Genomic DNA, 21,917 nt, shown 5'->3' with positions numbered 1-21,917 from the left:
TTCCATGTACACTTCCATTTAACAGTTTGAGTGAGATTTTATTTGTATCTTTATTTTTGAAAGAAATGTGTATTTTTAAGCAGTTGTGATTTAAATGACTAAATCTTTTACAGTGTTCCAAAAAAAAAAATCACATTTCAAATAAGTGCTGTTCTTTTTAATTTTCTGTTCATCAGACAGAAATTTAAATCCTGAAAATGTGGGGAAAAAATGTCAATCTTGAAAAAAAAAATATATATATTTTTCACAAAAAATGTAAGCAGCACAACTTTAACTTTAACATTAACCAACAAATCTGCATATTTAGAATGATTTCTGAAGGATCATGTGACACTGAAGACTGGAGTAATGATGCTGAAAATTCAGCTTTTCATCACAGGAATAAATTATATTTAAAAATATATTCAAATAAAAAACAGCTATTTTAAATTGTACACATATTTCACAATATTACCATTTTTACTGTATGTTTAATCAAATAAATGCAGCCTTGACGAGCATAAAAACTGCTTAAAAAGATTTAACAAGTTGAATCATAGAAAATTGAGAGAGTATGTGATACGGTGCTTAAATATGCAAATAATAAGCTAACAAAAAGTTGTAAACATAATTGTTGTCATTGTTATATAAATGCTATGTAAGTACATGTAATCCACATCCACATCAGCAATTTTCTCTTTCCATTTAGGATCCAAATGCAGATGAATTTGAGGACAAAGACTGGACTTTCATCATAGAAAATGTGAGTCTTTTTACTCTGTAATCTCACCCTGTTTATTAAAGGTGCTGCTAGCAATTTTAGCTGTTTTGCTAACCTTAGCCACAAAAGCATTTCTGCTTTGGTTAAAAAGTATGGGCCACTCCCTGACTCTTTTTCTTTGTTTAATAAACTTAGGGCTGTGACAGAAATGGGTCAGGATGTAACATTTTACGTGTATTGCTCTTTTGCAATATTTTGTTATCAAAAGACAGCGTGTCTTGAATTATGTTGTGATGGCTTTGTTGATTTGGCGCTACACTACGGTTTGAAAGTCCTGTGCTCTAACCCCATCTCATCTACAGGAAACAAAGGGCCACCGAAAAGTTTTAGCATCAGTGGATGTGAACATGAAGAAGTACGCAAGCGCGACCCCAGCTCAGTTTGACCTGACGCTTACACTAAAGCCTCTGTCTGTGAAAGTGCTGGATGCCACGCTTAAACTCACTCTGTCCTGTGTCTTCCTGAAGGAGGGCAAAGCTACGTGAGTTCAGATGTTTTCATTAATACTGCATAAGCATCAATCCAAGCAGACATTAACAGTATCAGCTACATTATATTTACAGATCTATAGTTTTACTAGGCCTTCAATAATCTTCAATAGTTCTGTATTCTGTGTTGTGTATTCAGTGATGAGGACATGCAAAGTCTGGCCAGTCTGATGAGTTTGAAGCAGTCTGACATTGGAAACCTGGATGACTTCAATGACAGCGATGAGGAGGAAGACAAAAGATTGAGTGCAGCAGTGAAAATGGCCACAGCAGTAATAGGTACTGACATACTCTCACAGTCTCAAGTACACATACGGAAGTAATAGTAAACCTGAAGTATGGAAACAAGTTTAAAAACAGGCATTTCCTGTTCTGAAAAGATTATTTGCGGTTTTCTTTCCTGGCGTTGTGTTGTTGATGTAGAGGATCTGGTGGTTGTTTGCTGTTTTTAGTTGTTTGGTCGTATTGAGTTGTTTTAATGTTTGCCACAGTTTAGTGCTGCATTTCAGATTTAAAGGTAGCTTCCATGCATTTGGCAGTGAAAAACAGAATCTGAAAATATTCTCTCTCAGCCGTGTTGTAGATTTTCTTTTGTCATTCTTTTCTCAGATGGTTTCTTTCTTTTTCATTCTTTGTCTGTCGCTCTATTCTTCCTCTCTGTGGTCAGCTCCTCTTCCTCCAGCTAGGAGAATACATGACAAGGCCTGGAGACCTGCTGTAGACACAGGTCCCTCTGACACAGGTAGATTACTGACTGCTCTGGCTTCTTCTTTCCACTCTCTTTCTTTCCTATTTTTTGGTATGATAATATTCAAATGAAGTATTATAGGGTGTGACAGCTTTGTAGCATGCCGGTTTCAGGTTGGTAAATGTTTGCATCATAATTGGTTGACGCTGATTGAGAAATTTGAGGCTTGATAGTGCAAGCTGAAAATTTAACACTGTGATTGGCTGACATTTATTCATTTGCATTATTTGTTTTGCAATGAGGCCCTTTATTATGCTATAGCAAAATGCACCGATGTGTAAATAATTCACTTAAGACAATTTGTATTATTATATTAATTGATCTATTATTGTATATTAGACAATTGACATGCATATATATAACTTATTTTATTATATTACTTAAGGTCATACTGAGCTGGAGTGCACTTACATTCTTCTTACATTATTAAATTATTTATATATTTATATAAAAAATATACAAACACACACACACACATAATGCAATATAAAAAAGTGTGTGTGTGTGTGTGTATGTATATGTATATGTGTGTATATATATATATATATATAATACAAATACACACTCATATACAAACACAAAATTTGTACAAAATACCATGCAATAATATAAATATAAAATATTAACAATATGAAATATCTAAAATAATACAATAAATATTTATATTTATATGCACACATTTGTATTATTTAGTACTAGGCAACAATTAATCACGATTATTTGTATCCAAAATAAAAGTTTTTGTTTATATAATGTATGTATGTGTGTGTATATTTATTATGTATATATAAAGACATACAAATACAGTAAATATTTCAAAAATATTTACATGTATTTACATGTATATATTTTTATTTATATAATTTATATTATATTATACATATATATTATAAGTATATTTAATATATAAACATAAACATATATAAACATATTTTTCTTAAATATATACATGCATGTGTATGTATTTATATATACATAATTATACACACATATATTATGTACACAAAAACTTTGATTTTGAATGTGAATAATTACGATTAATCATTGCCCAGCACTATTTTATATATTTCTTATTGTTTATATTTTATATTTATATTGTTTTACATGAACCATGGATGTTTTGTGCAAATTTTGTGTTTGTACAGGCACCGTTTCACCCCTGTAAATATTATTATTATTGTTATCAAGTGTAATTACTTTAGTTGTGCAAATTGAACATAATGTTACTACTTAACTTGTGGAAACATCTAAAACCTAAAACAAAAACCATTTCAAACTGAATATGTAATTGTTTCACTTCTTCCTGTCATATCAGATACTAGAAATAAAGTCAGAAATATGTTATGAGAAGTAATGCACTTTCTAACAGTGTTGCTACTAGGGCTGCACGATTAATCGATAATAATTATGAGCGCGATTTGGCGTAGCTTGTCAGTGATTTATGGCTCTGTGTATTAATTGCCGCTCCAGCTGAACGCACGTGATGGAGCTTTACTACTAATCATAGTACCGGCTTTACTGACTAAGCGCGCCTCATAAACTCATTCAATTAATCATGCAGCCCTAGTTGCTACACTGTATTTGGATAGACTGGATTCTTTGGAATGTTTTGCATCTGTCAGAAAGTGGGTGAAATTACATAATGCATTCCCATGACCTCAGCATACCAGTGGTCATATGTTTGCGTGTGTGAGAGTTTATCTGCAATCTGCATCTCTTCCTGGTTTCGCCCATTTTCATCTCTTCTGAATTATTACCTGCTCATTAGAGTTCCTCTTTGTCTCTCTGCATTTTTTGTCTGCCACCTATCAACTCTTCTTCTTTAGTACATACACATCCACTCTAACTTCCTCTGTTTTTGTCTGTTCCTCTCCATGATCATCATCATTTCTCTCAGCTCATTCTGAACCAGAGCAGATGAGCTGTTCCTTCATTACACCTAATGTTCCTCTCCAGTACCGCCCCTTGTCATACACCGCCCTTGACCCTTCTGCCCCGCCCCTCTCCACTTCCTATATCCAACCCTCCCGTACTGCCAGCAGCGTCCCGCAGACACGTCCCTCCCCGTACGCCTTCACTGTACCTGCATTTGCGCGTGCTCATCCACCCGCCCTGCCCAAAATCTTCCAGCCGCCAACTGGCTCAGGTACAAATACTCATCCACCCGGTGCAATGCAGCAGATCACCACAGAGTTGTGCTGGTCTCCATCCACTGCACTGTGTACATGTCCATACCTCACAGATCATCCACAAACTCACTCTTCTGTTAATACTTACAGTACATGTTTTCGTCATTTATATTTTGGTGTGTTTTAAAGGTAAAACAAGTAAGTAAAAGGTTTTAAACCTAAAGAAATTAATAGTGCTATGGAATAGATAGAGAGTTGGAGAGATGGGGGTTGGGGTTATATATTTAAGGATTCAAGCTTCTTTGATGAATAGAAAGTTTAAAATAACAGCATTTTTTAAAAACAGAAATCTTTTGTAACATTATAAATGTATTCACATTCAATAAGTATATTTATAATGCTACAAAAGATTTCTGTCATAATTATAAGAAGAAGAAATGTTTCAAAAGCACCAAATCAGCATAACTTTTGATTAATATAATGCCCTTGCTGAATAAAATGATCCATTTCTTAAAAAAAACTTACTGACCCCAAATCTTTGAGCATTAGTGTATGTCATAAAATGATTATATATTTTGCAATTGCAACTATTTCACAGTTTGAATTTCTGTCTCACATTTTAAATATTTTAAACGGAATTTGTTATATTCATGAATATCTGCATGAGATTACTGCATGAATATCTGCATGAAATTCTGAGACCGCTATTTTAAACTAATGTAGTTTAAGAGATCAAACCAAGAAATTAATTAGAAATTACTATTTGTTTCTGACAATAAGGTCTGCATAGGTACACTTCCACTTTCAAGTTTTTTTTTTTTTTTTAAAGTTTTTGAACACTAAGATTTTTAATGTTAGTTTTTTTTTTTACAGAAGAAGTACAGCAAAAACATTAAAATATTGAAACATTTTTACTATTTAAAATAACTCTTTTCTCTTTGAATATATTTTAAAATCTAATTTATTTGTGTGATTTCAAAGCTAGAAATCATTCAACAAATAACTCTGGGTCAAAAAACATTTATTACTATTATGTTGAAAACAGCTGAGCAGAATTTTTTCAGATTTCTTTTTAATGAATAGAAAGTACAGCATTTATCTGAAATAGAAAAAATAGAAATCTAATCTGGTTATTTTGAAATAGAAATCTTTTGTAACATTATAAATGTCTTTATCATCACTTTTGATCAGCTTGCTAAATAAAAGTATTGATTTCTAAGCTTTTGAATGGTATAATGTATAATGTTACGAAAGCTGAAAAATTTGCATTGATCACAGGAACAAATTACTTTTTAAAATATATTCAAATAGCAAGCAGTTATTTAAATAGTAAAAATATTTCACAATATTACTGCTTTTGCTGTATTTTGTATTTTAGAAATCAAATGAATGCAAGCTTGGTGAGCAGAACAGAATTCTTAAAAAAACAACAACAACAACAAAAACAATAAAAATCTATCTGTTCAAACATGTTTGATTGGTATTGTATTTTGTGGAACATTTGTAGAATCATTTATTCTTTGAACATTCTTCACTTCTAGATTAATTAAAAGGAATGTTTATTGACTTTTGGAAAACTGCCCATTGAAAACAACAGATGAGTTTTAAGGCAAAAGCCTGATCCCCATAGTAACTGCCGTAGCACCCTGTGAATTTGTTCATCAAACTAGCTATATATCCAGCCCATGACATTTACCATTCTTGCCCTGTCACTACTTGGTCTAATGAACCTTATTTATCTCAATCTAATGAGTGTTTTTCACTCTTTTAAAACACACACATCAACAGATTTACAAAAAGCTGTATCTTTACTTTCTGTCTTCTGTTGTTTTTTTCCTCTCCACCTCTCATCATGCAATAATTTTTCCTTCTCCCTTTAAGTGGCTGTATCTGTCACTCAAAGGCCATCTGGAGGTCTTGCTAGGGCTGAGTTATTGGAGAGCAGTCGCTCTGCTGAAGGCAGTGCAGTTCCTCCCCAAAGACCTTTTTCTTTTCTTCCTGGGATTAGCACACCCTTTTCTTCTTCCTCTGCTCAATCCTCCTTGTCCCCTCAGCAGGCTCCTCTACCTGATACAACCCAGAAAGGTAATGAGTTAGTCAGAAAAGATAAAGCTTGTAAATAGTTGTATTATAGCTTGCATTAACTGTGTAATGTATTTTGCACGCCTTTCATTTTTACCTGTACTGTTGCTGCTTCACCTTGCTTCCATTTTGTCGTCTTCTTCATTCTTCTCTATTCTGTCTCATTGTTTTCTCCCCTGACATAGCCGCCCATTCTGCCACTCGTAGCAAGACCTGGAGACCTCACAGTTTTCCCTCTTCACACTCTTCCCCTTCTGATTTTGACCCCTCCTCCTTCGAGTTTGGCTTCTCCCCTCAGGGCTCAATGACTGCACCACGCCCCTCAAAAATGTATCGCGCCTCATTGGCTGAACCAGGCTCCGCCCTTACAAAGCCTACGAGTATGCCCTCTGCCACTGAGACAGGTACATGGGGCACATTTTTAAATCTGATGCCTTTTGAATTTAAAAGATTAATTTAAACCACATATTTCTTAGTCTGTATCCAGCTTTCTGAAAAGGATTTGGAGGTTATAAAGAGATGCAAAGTTACTGTCAAAGGCGTGTACTATTAAAATGATCAAATGATCAAATGTATTATTAAATTTTACTAGATATAATGCTGTTTAAAGGTTTGGAGTTGGTATGATTTGTCTATTCTTATCACCAAGGCTGCATTTATTCAATCTAAAATACAGTAAAGTAATAACGGCAATATTGTGAAATATTGCAGCTTTCTGTTTTAATATATTTTAAAATGTAATTTATTCCTGTGATGCAAAGCTGAATTTTTATCATCATTACTCCAGTCTTCAGTGTCACATAAACCTTCAGAAATCATTCTAATATGCTGATTTGCTGCTCAAGAAACATTTATTATTATTATCAGTGTTGAAACCATTGTGCTGCTTAAAAGTTTTGTGGAAATTGCAATACGTTTTTTGGATTTAGGATTCTTTGCTGAGTTGAAAGCTCAAAAGCACAGCATTTATTTGAAATATTTATTATAAAAAATGTCACTTTTGATCAGTTTAATGCACCTTTGAGTATAAGTATTAATTTCTTTTTTTTAATTCTAAAAATTAGAAGAATCTCTTTTTACAGTTGAAGTCAAAAGTTTACAGAATCTGCAAAATGTTATTTATCTTACCAAAATAAGAGGGATCATACAAAATGCATGTTAGTTTTTATTTAGTACTGACCTGAATAAGATATTTCACATAAAAGACATTTCAGAAGGAAACACGATGCATTAAGAGCCAGGGGTGTAAACTTTTGAACAGAATGTACATTTTTCTTATTTTGCTTAAATATCTTTTTTAGATATTTTTTTTCATTTAATACTGCCCTTCAGAAGCTACAGAAGATACTTACATGTTTCCCAGAAGACAAAATAAGTTAAATTTACCCTGATCTTCAAATTCAAAAAGTTTTCACCCCCCAGCTCTTAATGCATCACGTTTCCTTCTAAAGCATCAGTGAGCATTTGAACCTTCTGTAATAGTTGCATAGAGTCCCTTAGTTGTCCTCAGAGTGAAAAGATGGATCTCAAAATCATACAGTCATTGTTATAAAGGGTTCAAATACACAAAAAATGCAGAAAAAACAAAGAATTTGTGGGACCTGAAGGAATTTTCTGAAGAACAGCACGCAGTTTAAATATTCACAACAAACAAGGGACTCATGAACAACTATCACTAAACAAAAACAAAAAGAATCATTCAGGTAATAACACAGTATTAAGAATCAAGTGTATGTAAACTTTTGAACGGGGTGATTTTTATAAATTCAACTATTATTTTTTGGTAAAATAATAATTTTGCAGTTTCTGCATGGTGTATGTAAACTTTTGATTTCAGCTTTACTTTTTCCCAAACACTGTTAGCATTTGCAAATCTATGCTAATCATATTCCTTTTTTCTTCTTCTCCTCTTTCTTTTCTACTTGCCATACATGCACTCTGTCATTATTTACCATGGTAAACTCCAGCATCTTGGCAAAAAGAGTGGAGGTCTCCTAAGCTGCACCCTACTCTCTGTCCTGCTCCCCTCACCTCTCCAGAACATATTAACCAGCAGCGTCATCCGGCCTCTATTACCTCCTCTCCTCCTGCACAAACCCCTCCTCAAATGTATGTCCCCCTTCCTGCAATGTCTTCATCCCATGTGCTTCCTCAACCAATGAGCTCCTCTACCATTACTCCCAATCCTGTTGTTACATCTCCCAGTGTGGCTCCTTTCTATGGGAAGCCTAGCGATGCGACAGTGTCTACTTCTTGCTCCCAAACCCCGTCAGCTGCCGTCCTTTCTCCTGCTCCAACATCACTGGTTTCTCCCTCCATTGCTCCTGCTGCTTCATTTAGTTCTCCATCCACCTTTTATCCATGTGTTTCTACTCTCCTGTCATCTCCTCCTCTCGTTGTTTCTGATGCTCCTCTAAGTTCCACTCCTGATGTTGGTCCTGTGGTCACTGCATCTGTTGTTGCAGAGTCAGGTAGAGAACAAACATTCTAGGATAATTATTCTAAACCTGTTTGCATGTGTCAAACTAATAAAATGATTAGTTTTCATCTTTTGAGTTTAAGATGAAAAAAATCTGCTGTGTTAAAGGTTTTGGATGCCCTTTTATTGGAGCATGAACAATGTGAATTTTCTAATCCTCACTGTCTGAATAAATCATCTCTCAAGGGAATGATTCATCCAAAAATAAAAATCGTAATCATTAACTTTATGATTAACCCTTATGATGTTTCAGAACTGTTGCTTTTAAAAGAAGCCTTTAGATATAAAGTAATGGTAAATGTCTTCAAAATCTAACTTTGCAACATCAACTTTTTGAACTGATTTGAAGCAACACTGAATTGAGCTAAGCTGAACAATTAGACTATTGTCTTCTGTAGAGCTGCAGTGAATGGGTGCCGTCAGAATGAGAGTACAAACAGCTGATAAAAACATCACAATAATACACAAACAATCCACATGACTTTAGTCCATCAATTAATGTATTTTTAAGCAAAAATCTGTGTGTTTTCAAAAAATAAATCCATCATTAAGACGTTTGTTAACTTCAAACTGTAACTTCAATCTCTATCCATAATATTGCTTTCTCCAGTAAAACATTCATGTTGTCTGAATCAGGAGAGAAATATGCACAGATCAAGCATTGTTTCCAAGTACAAACAGTTTTAAACAAATATGTCTGTGAATTTTGAAGAAGACTTTTTCACTGGAGGAAGCATTATTATGGGTTATGGATTCAAATTTTGACCAGAAGCATTGTTTTAAAGTCAAAACATGTTTAAATATAGATTTGTTTCTTACAAGCATGCAGCTTTTTGCTGCACAAGATGTTAATTGATGGACTGGAGTCATGTGGATTACTTGTGGATTATTGTGATGGTTTTATCAGCTGCTTAGACTCTCATTCTGACGGCACCCATTCACTGCAGAGGATCCATTGGTGAGCAAGTGATGTAATGCTAAATTTGTTTGAGGAAACAAATTTGTCTACATTTGGACAACATGAAGGAGGACATTTTCAGCAAATTTTATTTTTTTCATGTGAACTATTCCTATTTGAACAGAGAAATTTTACATTTCACAATTTTATTATTAGAAATTTAGCAATCAGTATTCACATTCCAAAGTTAATTTCCAAAATATTATTTTAAAAAATGCCAGCAGTTTTTGTTTTAAAGACACATGTCATTATTTTACATGCATATGAGACTGAATAAAAGTAAAAGAATTTTCATTTTTGGGTGAACCTAAACCCTTTAAACTGTTTCCTCTCTGCACTCTCCTCATCCTTCATTCTTCCTTTGTAATCATTCTCTCCTTTTTCTGTCATCTTCCATTCTCATCTGGTCATTGTCAACCTCAGAGCCTCTCCCAGAGGTCCAGACGTCCGAATGGAGACATCAGGTTGTCCCCACAGTGGTTAGACCTAATGTGCGCAGACCAGTAGCCCCTCTTCCTGTAAATGCCCCTACCTCTCCTTTGTCTTCCTCTCCTTTCACACTTCCTTCACCTTCTTCCACCCACATTTATGCCCAAACATCCACTGTAGCCCCTGTTATTGCCCCTGTTTCAGTGCCTTCCACTGACTCACTCACAGGTACATATGCTGACCTGAACCTTTATCTGTGCTTCATTCTCATTCTCTGTGTGTTTGTACTGTCGTTGGTTTAAATATGTGTTGTTTGCCAAGTAGATAACAGAGAATGGATTTTAAGCATGTCTTGAGCTACAGAGATCTGTTTTAGATTACACTCCAACATTTCTTGCATAACAGTACAGTGTCAGAAGGCCAAAACATTCCATTTTTCCCAGGGGATTGAATTCATCCATCATAACTATAAAACTGTTAAAAAACTGTCAGTGTTTCTGACTCACTGTTACAATGTTTTTTGAACATTAAAGGTTTAGTTCACTCCTAAATTAATATTCCTGATAATTTTCTTTCCTTCCTAAGTCGAAAAGAAAGTGAAGTTTTTGAGGAATATATTTCAGGATTTTTCTCCTTTTAGTGGACTTCAGTGGGGATCCACAAGTTGAAGGTCCAATTTGCAGTTTCAGTGCAGCTTCAAAAGGCTCTACACAATCCCAGCTAAGGAAAAAGGGTCTTATCTAGGGAAATGATCAGTCATAATCCGTCAAAAATCAGTCAAAAAAAAGAGAAAAGAGAAAAATTCTGGAATGTTTTCCTCAAAAACCTTGATTTTTGAAACACATTATTTTGTAAATCTTATATTGCGTGATGTTACGGCCCCTGGAGGACACATGAATGAAACTACTTGTAGTAAACAAACTGTTAATATAATATATACTATTGTTTAAACGATTGAGGTCGGTAAGTTTGCATTTATTTATTTATCTGGTTAGGTGTAGCTTGTATGATTTGCATGAATTTAATGAAATACTGATCTTACAAGCAGATCTGTACCTTAACAAACGTGTGAGGCTTAAGTTTCCTCGTATCCATATTGTGTTCTGCATTATCTTTGGCAGAAGGAAACAGACATTTAAAACGCTTCTGTGAAATGCTGGAATGATGCATTTGTGCTTAATATTTTGTTATTGACATGTTATATTATTATGACATTTTAAATATTTCTATTTCAGAGAAACACAGACAGTTAAGTGTATTAGCAGAGGAGGAATGTCCCAATACACTGTCTTCTGGTGAGCATACACTACAGCTGCTTTAACAGTTAACCATTCATTGGATATAAATTTGAGTGTTTTCTTTGACATATTAGTCATTCTTATGTGATCTCTGGATGTATTTCTACAGCTGATGAAGATGCAGATGTTCATCAAAACCATGAACCTCACCCTCGCAGAGCCGGAGTCATCAATATAGCCAACCAAAAACCAAACAGCAGTATGGACAAGCAGCGGCCTGTTTTTGGACTTGAGGTTGTGCGGCCTGCAAAAGGGTGAGTGATATGTTGAAAATTGAGCGTTGCTGATTGGTTGATGTCAATAACAAGTGCATTGATTGGAGTGAACAAGTGTTGGTTGCAAAGCACCAAGCAAAGCACTGACAATTTGGTTTCAATATCTGGTATATGAGTGTTGCATTTACTACTATGTTTATGGGTGACTTTGGTGTGAACACAAAACTCTTGGCTCTTTGATGGTTTTATTTATTTATTTATTTGAATCTTGGATGAAACACTAAAAGCCTGATGTATTTTTATTGTATTGTATTGTATTGTATTGCATTGCACTGCATTGTGTATTGTATTATGACTTAACCTGAATGTTGTTTGGTGTGTTTATAATTATTTATCATAAATGTTGATGATCACTTACATTTGTGCGGACATTACCCCTGCTCTAAAACCAAAAGGTAACATTGTTATCCTATAAATTTAGGCAAATTAGGCAAATGACAACAAGGTCACAAAAGCAACAAAAGAGTTTTGAATTTTTCATTGACTGACATTTTGAGGTTGTTGGTTTTCCTTGGTTTAAATTCAGGGTTAAAGTCACTTAATTTGCTTTTTTGTATTAGTTTGCATGTTAAATCACAAATTGACACATTGTAATGAATGCAGGAAAAATAAATGGACATTTTTATGTTCATACAAATGCCAGGAACATGAAACTAAAAACTGTCTTTCATCTCAGCATGGTGTTTTATTAACACTCTGTTCATTTCAGAGAAAGGTAATTCACATTGTTTTAAGATGATGTTGTATAATTTAAATATTTTTCGTTTCTGGTGTAATCCCAGCACACTTTATCAGTTCTGATGTCTTATCTTCCTAGACCAGAGAGTATGACCTCTCTGCTGCCCACTGACCAAAAGTCACCTTCTGTCACTGATGTCACATATTTTGAGCTGCCAAAATCTGACCTGTCTGATACAGATAGAGTACCCACCCACGCATCCCCCAAAACTGCTGCAGAACCTGCTGCGACCCCTACATTCGCCGCCCCATTAACTGAGGTCCAGATCAATCAGTCAGAGAATTTACAGAGCTCTGCTGAGCTGGCCATTTTACACTCAGCTGCACATGAGCAGACAGAAGATGAGACGATTCCTCATAAAGACAAGACAGAGCCCTTTCAAAGTAGTGTTCAACAAGCAGAAATACAAGCGCAAGAGGCCAGCCCAGAATCTGTGCCACAGATGCTCTCAAATACAGAAATGTCCCAGTCAGATCACATTAATGAAGGGTAAGTGTGGAATGATGCACGTGAAATTTGCCAGCTTATAGTTACTGTGTTACACTTGAAGCTTGTAATGCTATATTAATATAAAATGCACATACTGTATGGATTGCGGTCCATTTGCTTATTATTTTTCATAAATCCATTTGACATCCTCCCTCTGATCTCTGTTCTAATGTCCCTGTCCCTCAGCACCAAAAGCATGGCCGCTTTGCTGCCCTCTTGCCCAAAAGAGTCCCATTCTCCTTGGTCACCATCCACATTAGTTGAAAATCAAATAGGAGACTTGTTTGTAGGCCAACTACCTAGGGTGAACCAGGAAGTCAGCGTTCTCCCTGTTTGTAAGAACACACATGAAGGAGAAGAGCCCAATGTTGACAGTTCTTCATCTGTTCCCAGCATGATACATCTTCTTCAAGCCTGTCCAAAAATTGCTTTTGCATCTGGGATGCCATCTATAACCTTTCAAGACACAAGGTGGTCTTTGGACGAGTCTGTGAAGGTACTAAAAGAGTACATTCAAAAGGAGAAACCAGAAGAACTTATTCAAGAAATGGATTGCTCATTGTATAACGAAAACACTGTGGAAAATATGGTGTCTTTACAGTTAACTTGTCCAAGAACTGCCAGCATCCCAGGATTCCCATCTTTGCCATTCTCTATAGTCAGTCTCCTTCCATTATGTCCAGATGTTACTGTAGTTCCAGGTTTACATTCAAGATGCCCAATCATTTGCACAGATGAAACCTGGCCTAAAGAAAACTTAGTATTTTATTTTAGAAAAAACAAGCGACAGATTTTGCCAATACCCTCAACAAAGATAGATTTTGAATCTGCAAGAAAGATGGTTGCATTGAAGTCAGCTTGCTCAGCAGCACCCAGGACTCCAGGATTTCCATCTGCTCCAAAACCAGTTGCACCAAGTATGATCAAGATTTCACCATGCTGTCCAAAAGTGTCCTGCATTGCTGGATTTGCATCTGCAAAAGAATTTGACGATCACAATATCTTCCAACAGTGGCCATCCAATAGTCAATCATCTTTGATAATACCACAGAGGAACCAGTCTAGTTCGCCTCAAGTTGTAGACATACTTAGAGAGGACCAGTTAACAGAGATGGTGAACTTAGTACCATCCTGCCCAAGAAAAGCAAAGACTCCTGGTTTCCCATCTGCTCCGAAACAAAAACAAGACATTGCATTCTGTATGACAAAACTCCTACCTCTATGTCCAACAACCTCTTGTGTCATTGGAATATCAGCTATAGAAGTTCTTACAAGCACATCAGATACACTTAACAAATGGCTAAAGGACATTAAACCATTTTGGACAAAGACGCTAACATCTCAGCCATGTAATTTAATCTGTGCATGTCCAGCTCAGTATGAAGTTACAGAAAATGATATGTTGTCTTTAATACCATCGTGCCCAAGAAAAGCAAGGACACCTGGATTTCCTTCTGCTCCGTGGCTCATCCCTGAAATGCAAATAATGTCTGGTACTCTATCAGCATGCCCGCAGACAGCTAAAACGCCAGGCTTTCCCTCTTTAGTCCAAAGCAAAGCTGATAAGTCTTTGGTAAATAATTGGCTTTTTAAGGAGAAAGCTTTTTGCACAAGGTGTCCGCCAATGTACACATCTCACAAGTTAGACATTGCTTATCAGGACGAAGAGAGTTCTAAAGGAATGTATGCTATTTTGCCAAGTTGTCCAGTGAAAGCAAGTGTCCCTGGTTTTCCATCTGCGCCAAAGCCCAAATTAATGGTTTATCTTTTCCATTCCTGCCCAGCAGCGTCAAATATACCTGGGATGCTATCGAACACAATATCTGAAGTGAACTTACAGTGGCCTGTAAATGAAACACCACTATGGGTTAAACAATTAAGCAGAAAGTGTCAGCCCATACATGCTGTTCAACCTCAGTACAAAGAAATAAAGGATGAAGCTTTCATTAGCGATATGGTAGCTTTGCGCCCAACTTGTGCAATCAATGCTAAATTGCCTGGCTTTCCATCTGCTCCGAGAAAAGAAACTGAGGACAAAGCACCAGATATGGTCTCCCTTGTGCCATCTTGTCCACATTTTACAAAGCTATTAGGCATGCCATCTGTTGACTTGGGAAATGAAGTAACAGATTCAAGTGCATGGCCTCTGGATGCAGAGCAACTGTATAAGAGGACCTCAAGTTATGAGTCTGGTTTAGTGTGTTCTTCCTTAATAAAACTGAATCAAACATATGACGACCATCTGAATTTCCACATTGAAGACATGGCTATGATGATGCCATCCTGTGCAAAGCAGTCCAATGTTCCTGGCTTTCCATCCACATATTTAGAATCTCCACATATGCTTTATAATGCATATAATAGCCAAGTGTCACCAGATGCTGGCCATAAACAAGAAATGTCAACTGTGCTTGGTCAAGCAGGTGCTGAGATAGACACATCCACTGTAAAGATTTCTGACAGTAGTTTTGCATTAGAAAAGACCAAGGAGAATGTGAACTTTTGGGCAAGGTGTGAGGAAGGACAAAAGGGAATTCTGGAGAGGGGGTAAGTTCAAAATTGCCCAAGCATTTTTCTTTTTTACTCAAAAGAGGACATTTTGTTTTGCACATCCTGCAGTCAGTGGATAGTGCATGAAATACTTTGACAATTGTTTCTAGGAAAATGCATTGCAGAATGTGGCACTCCATACCAGACATGCCACTATTACTGACTGTTCAGGAGAGGTGAGTTTTGCAAGGAAACATGAAGTAGAGAGAATTAATTTATTGCTTTGCCTTGCCTGCAACTGCATCAGATTTTTTTTTTCCTGCCTGGATATAACATTTAAATCCTCTGCTCTCTTAAAGGCATAGTTCAACCCAAAATGAAAAATCTATCATCATTTACTCACCTTTATGTTGTTCCAAACCTGTACGCATTTCTCTTAGAAGAAGCCTGCATCACAGATATTAAATCAGTTAAATGGATGCCAGTGAACAGAATGGTGCATGCAGTCAAATCATCTTGTATTGTGATTCATCACATCTGACATTTGATTATATGCTTATTTTTCTCAGATGTCAAAACATAAGTACTCAGATTCCATCGTATGAGCCTTACAGAGACAATTCTCTGATTGAAAACGAAGAAGTGGATCAAAGTGTATTATGGGCATCGCAAGACAGACCAAAACAGTTTGCTGGCGGTTTTAAGAAAGAAGAAGAGACTACAGAAGATCCCAATAGTCTGGTCCCTTTAACAGAAGATCGGCCCGTAGGACTGCAACAAGAGTGTTTCCCAAACATGGTTGATCTTCTTCCATCATGCCCGCTGTTCTCAAGAGTTTTTGGATGTCCATCAACAGCACTGTCTAGCATATGCAAAACAGATGTAATCATCTGGCCTACTAATTTAAGCATAATTTGGAATGAGCCACGTGAATCATCAAAAAACATTTTGTTAATGCCAAACTTGGAAAAATCCCCCTATGCGACAAATATGGTGTCCCTGACATGCACATGTCCGAATGAATCAAGAATTCCTGGATTTCCATCTGCAAAGAGACCCAGAGAGGCCCCATGTATGTCTTTTCCAGAAACATCCATTGTTGTTGACACATCTTCACAGACCCCAGTTCCAGAGGAAAAGCATCACGAGGAGTGGTTGAGCATGGAAACATCATTACTGGAAGAACGTCCAAAACCAAAGCCAATTTTGCATATCGAAAGTCCAGCTGAGTATTCAGAGACTCTTGTAATGATAGAGGCCACAGTTTCATCTTCAAAACTTATTCCTGATTTCACATCTGCACCAAAGAGTGAAGAAATACTTCAGTCATGTGAAGTATTAAGTCTTCAAGAGTCTATAATTGCTGAGTCAGAATTGAAGGATGATTCTAAGCCTGCAAATGAGATATTTACCTTTGTATCTGAGAACGCTGCACAAATGCCAGATTCTATTCCTGAAACCCAAGTTGAGTATTCAGAGACCCCTGTAATGATGGAGGCCACAGTTCCATCTTCAAAACTTATTCCTGATTTCACATCTGCACCAAAAAGTGAAGAAATACTTAAATCATATGAGGAATTAAGTCTTCAAGAGTCTACAATTGCTGAGTCAGAATTAAAGGATGATTCCAAGCCTGCAAATGAGATATTTACCTTTGTATCTGAGAACGCTGCACAAATGCCAGATTCTATTCCTGAAACCCAAGTTGAGCGTTCAGTGACACCTGTAATGATGGAGGCCACAGTTCCATCTTCAAAACTTATTCCTGATTTCGCATCTACACCAAAAAGTGAAGAAATACTTAAATCATATGAGGAATTAAGTCTTCAAGAGTCTACAATTGCTGAGTCAGAATTAAAGGATGATTCCAAGCCTGCAAATGAGATATTTACCTTTGTATCTGAGAACGCTGCACAAATGCCAGATTCTATTCCTGAAACCCCAGTTGAGTATTCAGAGACCCCTGTAATGATGGAGGCCACAGTTCTATCTTCAAAACTTATTCCTGATTTTGCATCTGCACTAAAGAGTGAAGAAATATTTATTGAATCATGTGAAGAATTAAGTCTTCAAGAGTCTACAATTGCTGTGTCAGAACTGAGGGATGTTGCCAATCCTCCAAATGAGATATTAACCTTTGTATCTGCAAACGCTCTACAGATGCCAGATTCTGTCCCTGAAACCCCATTTGAGTATTCAGAGACCCCTGTAACGATGGAGGCCACAGTTTCATCTTTAAAACTTATTCCTGATTTCACATCTGCAAAGAGTGAAGAACTACTTCAATCATGTGAGGTATTAAGTCTTCACAAGTCTACAATTGTTGAGTCAGAACTGAGGGAAGATTCCAAGACTGCAAATGAGATATTAACCTTTGTATCTGAGAACACTGCACAAATGCCAGATTTTATCCCTGAAACCCAAGAAGAGCCAAATATGTTAGAGCTCCTTCCATCCTGTCCGGTGCTTTCTAGAATCCCTGGATGTCCTTCTCTAAGGGTCTTTGAAGGCATGGAGTGCATTAGTGATCAAACAGTAATCTATTGCAATCTATTCAAAGGTAGACAGACTAGTATTTTTGACCCCATTAAAGATGAAATAGACTCAAAGATCATAGCTCTGGTACCAACGTGCCCAAAAGCGTCATGTATTCCAGGCTTTCCATCTAGACCATATCGTAAATCACAGATTGAGCCGAACATGCAAAACATTTGTCCTTCTTGCCCAAAGATTTCACGTATAGCTGGTTGTCCCAGCATCCAGACCCCTACAATGTCCAACTGGCCTTTGAGTACAGTCATTTTGTGGTCAAATCCATTAAAGAAACCCCTTGTTGTTTTGGACACAGACAAGATATGCAAAGAAAACACTCATAGAATGATTGCTTTGGCACCTACATGTCCATCAGTGGTCTGTGTTCCAGGTTTTCCAGTTGTGCCCGAACCGACAATGCTGCGCATGCTTCCCACTTGCCCAGAGAAGTCTAATGTTATTGGCTTTTCTTCTAAAAGAGATCATTTGGATTGGTGTGTTGACAAGAAAACATTGCGCAATGTATCTCTTGAAAAGCAACCTGTTGTTCTTGTTGACAGAGAAGACTGGCTCAGTGAATTATTTAAAATAATGTTTGCATTAGCTCCAACTTGTCCATCAGAAGCAAGAATACCAGGATTCCCATATGCACCTAAGTGCAAAGCTACACTTCCTCCCAGTATTGTTGCTTTTCATCAATGTGTTCCGAAGATGTCAAGAATCATGGGATTCTCGTCAAGTGAGGGAATAAACGCAGGAACGTGGTTTGCAGATGAAACATCCCTGTTGGAGAGGCCGCTGAGAACACCATCAGAACTGCTTCTCCAGTTTAATTTCACAACTCCGTATGAAGAAATAGACAAAAATATTTTGCAGAGGATGTTTGCACTAGCACCCACCTGCCCAAGAGAAGCTCGCATACCTGGTTTCCCCTCTCTGCCTCAGGTTAAAGTGGACGGTTTCTATCTCCGTAAAGAACCAGATGTAGTCAGCCTTTTGCATTCTTGCCCCATGGTTTCTTTTATTGTAGGTGTTCCTACAGTAAAATCTGTGCCTATAGAAGAGTCTCAAGAAAGCACTAAGAATCCCATCTGGGTTAAACCTCTTAAAGAAAGGCCGGTTTTGTCTTTAAGTTATGCAAAGGATACTGAAGAATATTCAAAAGCCATGTTCTTGCTTGCCCCTACCTGCCCTGAGAAGGCCAGAAATGATGGTTTTCCATGCTTAGAAAGGCTTAAAAAAGAAGAGGGCATAGTGACAACTGTCTTCTCAGCGTCTCTAGAGGCTCCAATCTCTGCAACCGATGAAGCAGGAGTCAGTAACCTGGTAACTGAAGTGCCATGCTCCCCAGCTGAAGCAAGGCTTCCTGATTTTCCAGATGTTTCTACATATGCAGTTTCTCCATCAAGTCTAACTCAAGAACACACTAAACTTGAAGCCAAATTTACCCAATACATAGAATCAGAAAGAAATCAAATGCTGGATACAACAGGGCCTGGTAAGAAACCTATTCAAGTGTGGCTTGAACATTTAGCAATACAGTTGAGGTCAAACGTTTACATACAGCTTGCAGAATCTGCTAAATGTTGATTATTTTACCAAAATAAGATGGATCATACAAATTGCACGTTATTTTTTACTTAGTATTGACCTGAATAAGATATTTCACATAAAAGACATTTACATATAGTCCACAAGAGAAAATAATAGTTGAGTTTCTAAAAATGACCCTGTTCAAAAGTTTACATATACTTGATTCTTAACACTGTGTTGTTATCCACAGCTGTTTTTTTTAGCGATAGTTGTTTACGTGTCCCTTGTTTGTCCTGAACATTTAAACTGCCTGCAACAAATTCTTTGGTTTTTCAGCATTTTTGTGTATTTGAACCCTTCCCAACAATGACTATATGATTTTTAGATCTATCTTTTCAAACTGAGAGACTCATATGCAACTACTACAGAAGGTTCAAACTCTCACTGTGTTGTGAATTTTTTCTTAGAGACCAGGAGATGTTTTTGGATATCTTGAAGCAGAAGTTTCTCTTTATTCAGATACTCGCTGCTCTGCACTGCAGTCTTCAAAAAGTCACCTTCTAAGGCAGTGATACATTGTAGTTTATATACATTTAGGGGGCAGTGCTTAGATCTGGAGACAAAGCACCTGGGTGACAACCCCAAACAAAGCATGCAAATGAAGTATTCAGGTATAGCAGCCTGCACCATTTACACCAGTCCTAATCCAATCATCATAACTACTCAAAGACTGGGCAGAGGTACCAAGAGCATATTACAAACAAAAGGTGAACATCTCAGTTATCTGGCTCATTTGACTTACAATAAGAGAACAGGAACTGGCAGGAACCTCTTGCTACAAACTTTGCTTGAGAGAATCATTTGTCTGATGTCATCATATTTACCTTAAATGCTAAATACAATGTACTGCACCTTAGATTTTCACGTGATGCTATGTCAGAACATAGGATCAGCATATTTTAAACAGTTTCTTAAATTTGTAATCCTTCAGTGATACTTCAGAAGGAAGAACGATGCATTAAGAGCCGGGGGGGTGAAAACTTTTGAACAGAATGACGATGACTACATTTTTTTTTTATTTTGCCTAAATATCTTTTTTGTTAATTTAGTACTGCTCTTCAGAAGCTATAGAAGATATTTGCATGTTTCCCATAAGACAAAATAAGTTAAATTTGCTCTAATCTTCAAATTCAAAAAATTTTCACCCCTGGCTCTCAATGCATCGTTTTTCCTTCTGGAGCATCAGTGAGTGTTTGAACCTTCTGTAATAGTTGCATATGAGTCCCTCAGTTGTCCTCAGTGTGATCAATCAATCATTGTTGGAAAGGGTTCAAATACACAAAAATGCTAAAAAAAACGAAGAATTTGTGAGACCTGAAGGATTACTAGTTTTGCTGTTTAGGACAAACAAGGGACTCATGAACAACATGTATGTAAACTTTTGAACAGAGTCATTTTTATAAATTCAACTATTATTTTCTCTTGTAGATTATATGTAAAGGTTTTTTATGTGAAATATCTTATTCAGGTCAGTACTAAGTAAAACATAACATGCATTTTGTATGATCCCTCTTATTTTGGTAAAATAATTAACATTTTGCAGATTCTGCAAGGTGTATGTAAACTTTTGACATCAAATGTTATGTATTCTCAGAAATGTATAGACTTTTTCTTTTTTAATCCCAAAGATAATCCCAAAGAAATAGGATGTTTTCAGGAGATGCCCTTGGCTGAAGAGTGAGTTACTTGTTTGTAGCATGTTTTTTGTGTGCGTGTTTTTTGTTGCATGTCCAGTATATTGTTTTGACATTGTTTGAGATGTACATTAATTGTACATTAATTGAGTCCACCTTTATCTTACTTTAGTGTTTTTACATGTATTATATATTATTTCTTGACATTGTTGAAGCTTATTGGAAGCTTTATGCAAGCATGTTCATGTAAAGACAACACCCAGTGTGTCATTCAGAATTATCTAATAAAACTTGGCTCAACATGATTTGTATGACCTGACTTTTCTTCACTAACGTTGTTACATCATCTCACTGTATGTTGTGCCTAAAAGCACTTTGGGGCATGTACGTGAGAGATACGCATGGTGCATGTGAATTGCATCACAGACCATGTGGACTTTTCATTTAACTAGCGAACTATTTTTTAGTAGTATTGAAAACCGTGAAGAGAAGTGTTTTCTGGAAGAGCAACATGTTGGGGAGCAACCTGATAGTAAAACTCACGAGACCACAGAGCCTGGAGAGACTGCTATAGCGTTAGGATGGGAAGTTTTGGAAGCAGATGATACGTCCACCGAAAAAAGAAGGATCTTCTGGTCTTGTTAAGACAATAGTTGATGTCTTTCACAGAGGGTAAGACAAATAGCATAACTGGGTGACATTATTGGGCATGCTTGCATGGATTTTATTTAAAAACAAAAACAAAAAAAACATTTAAAATCTTTGTAGGTCAATGTTTCTTTTTTTTAAACTCT

At 36.5% G+C, this 21,917-nt stretch overlaps 1 protein-coding gene across 18 annotated transcripts in view; it reads left to right on the top strand.

The window, feature by feature from the left end:
* ehbp1l1a (EH domain binding protein 1-like 1a) overlaps positions 1 to 21,917 on the top strand; it is a 40,606-nt gene that overhangs the window by 7,981 nt on the left and 10,708 nt on the right. For 2 of the 18 annotated variants that reach the window (XM_051116028.1, XM_051116027.1), the window contains exons 4-20: positions 689 to 742; positions 1,063 to 1,241; positions 1,388 to 1,527; positions 1,916 to 1,990; positions 3,894 to 4,142; positions 6,007 to 6,210; positions 6,393 to 6,611; positions 8,175 to 8,678; positions 10,068 to 10,301; positions 11,309 to 11,368; positions 11,481 to 11,625; positions 12,464 to 12,874; positions 13,061 to 15,421; positions 15,535 to 15,600; positions 15,934 to 19,394; positions 21,118 to 21,166; positions 21,591 to 21,795. In XM_051116028.1, the coding sequence (XP_050971985.1) occupies positions 689 to 742; positions 1,063 to 1,241; positions 1,388 to 1,527; positions 1,916 to 1,990; positions 3,894 to 4,142; positions 6,007 to 6,210; positions 6,393 to 6,611; positions 8,175 to 8,678; positions 10,068 to 10,301; positions 11,309 to 11,368; positions 11,481 to 11,625; positions 12,464 to 12,874; positions 13,061 to 15,421; positions 15,535 to 15,600; positions 15,934 to 19,394; positions 21,118 to 21,166; positions 21,591 to 21,768 (8,589 nt within the window). In that variant the 3' untranslated portion in view covers positions 21,769 to 21,795. Of the gene's footprint in view, positions 1 to 688; positions 743 to 1,062; positions 1,242 to 1,387; positions 1,528 to 1,915; positions 1,991 to 3,893; positions 4,143 to 6,006; positions 6,211 to 6,392; positions 6,612 to 8,174; positions 8,679 to 10,067; positions 10,302 to 11,308; positions 11,369 to 11,480; positions 11,626 to 12,463; positions 12,875 to 13,060; positions 15,422 to 15,534; positions 15,601 to 15,933; positions 19,395 to 21,117; positions 21,167 to 21,590; positions 21,796 to 21,917 lie in introns of those variants that run through there. The other 16 variants (XM_051116039.1, XM_051116034.1, XM_051116035.1 and 13 more) reach the window with 16 other exon arrangements.

This window comes from Labeo rohita, chromosome 7 (assembly GCF_022985175.1).
Source record: "Labeo rohita strain BAU-BD-2019 chromosome 7, IGBB_LRoh.1.0, whole genome shotgun sequence".
Classification (NCBI taxonomy): Eukaryota; Metazoa; Chordata; class Actinopteri; order Cypriniformes; family Cyprinidae; genus Labeo; species Labeo rohita.
This window is presented reverse-complemented; position numbering and strand designations above follow the sequence as displayed.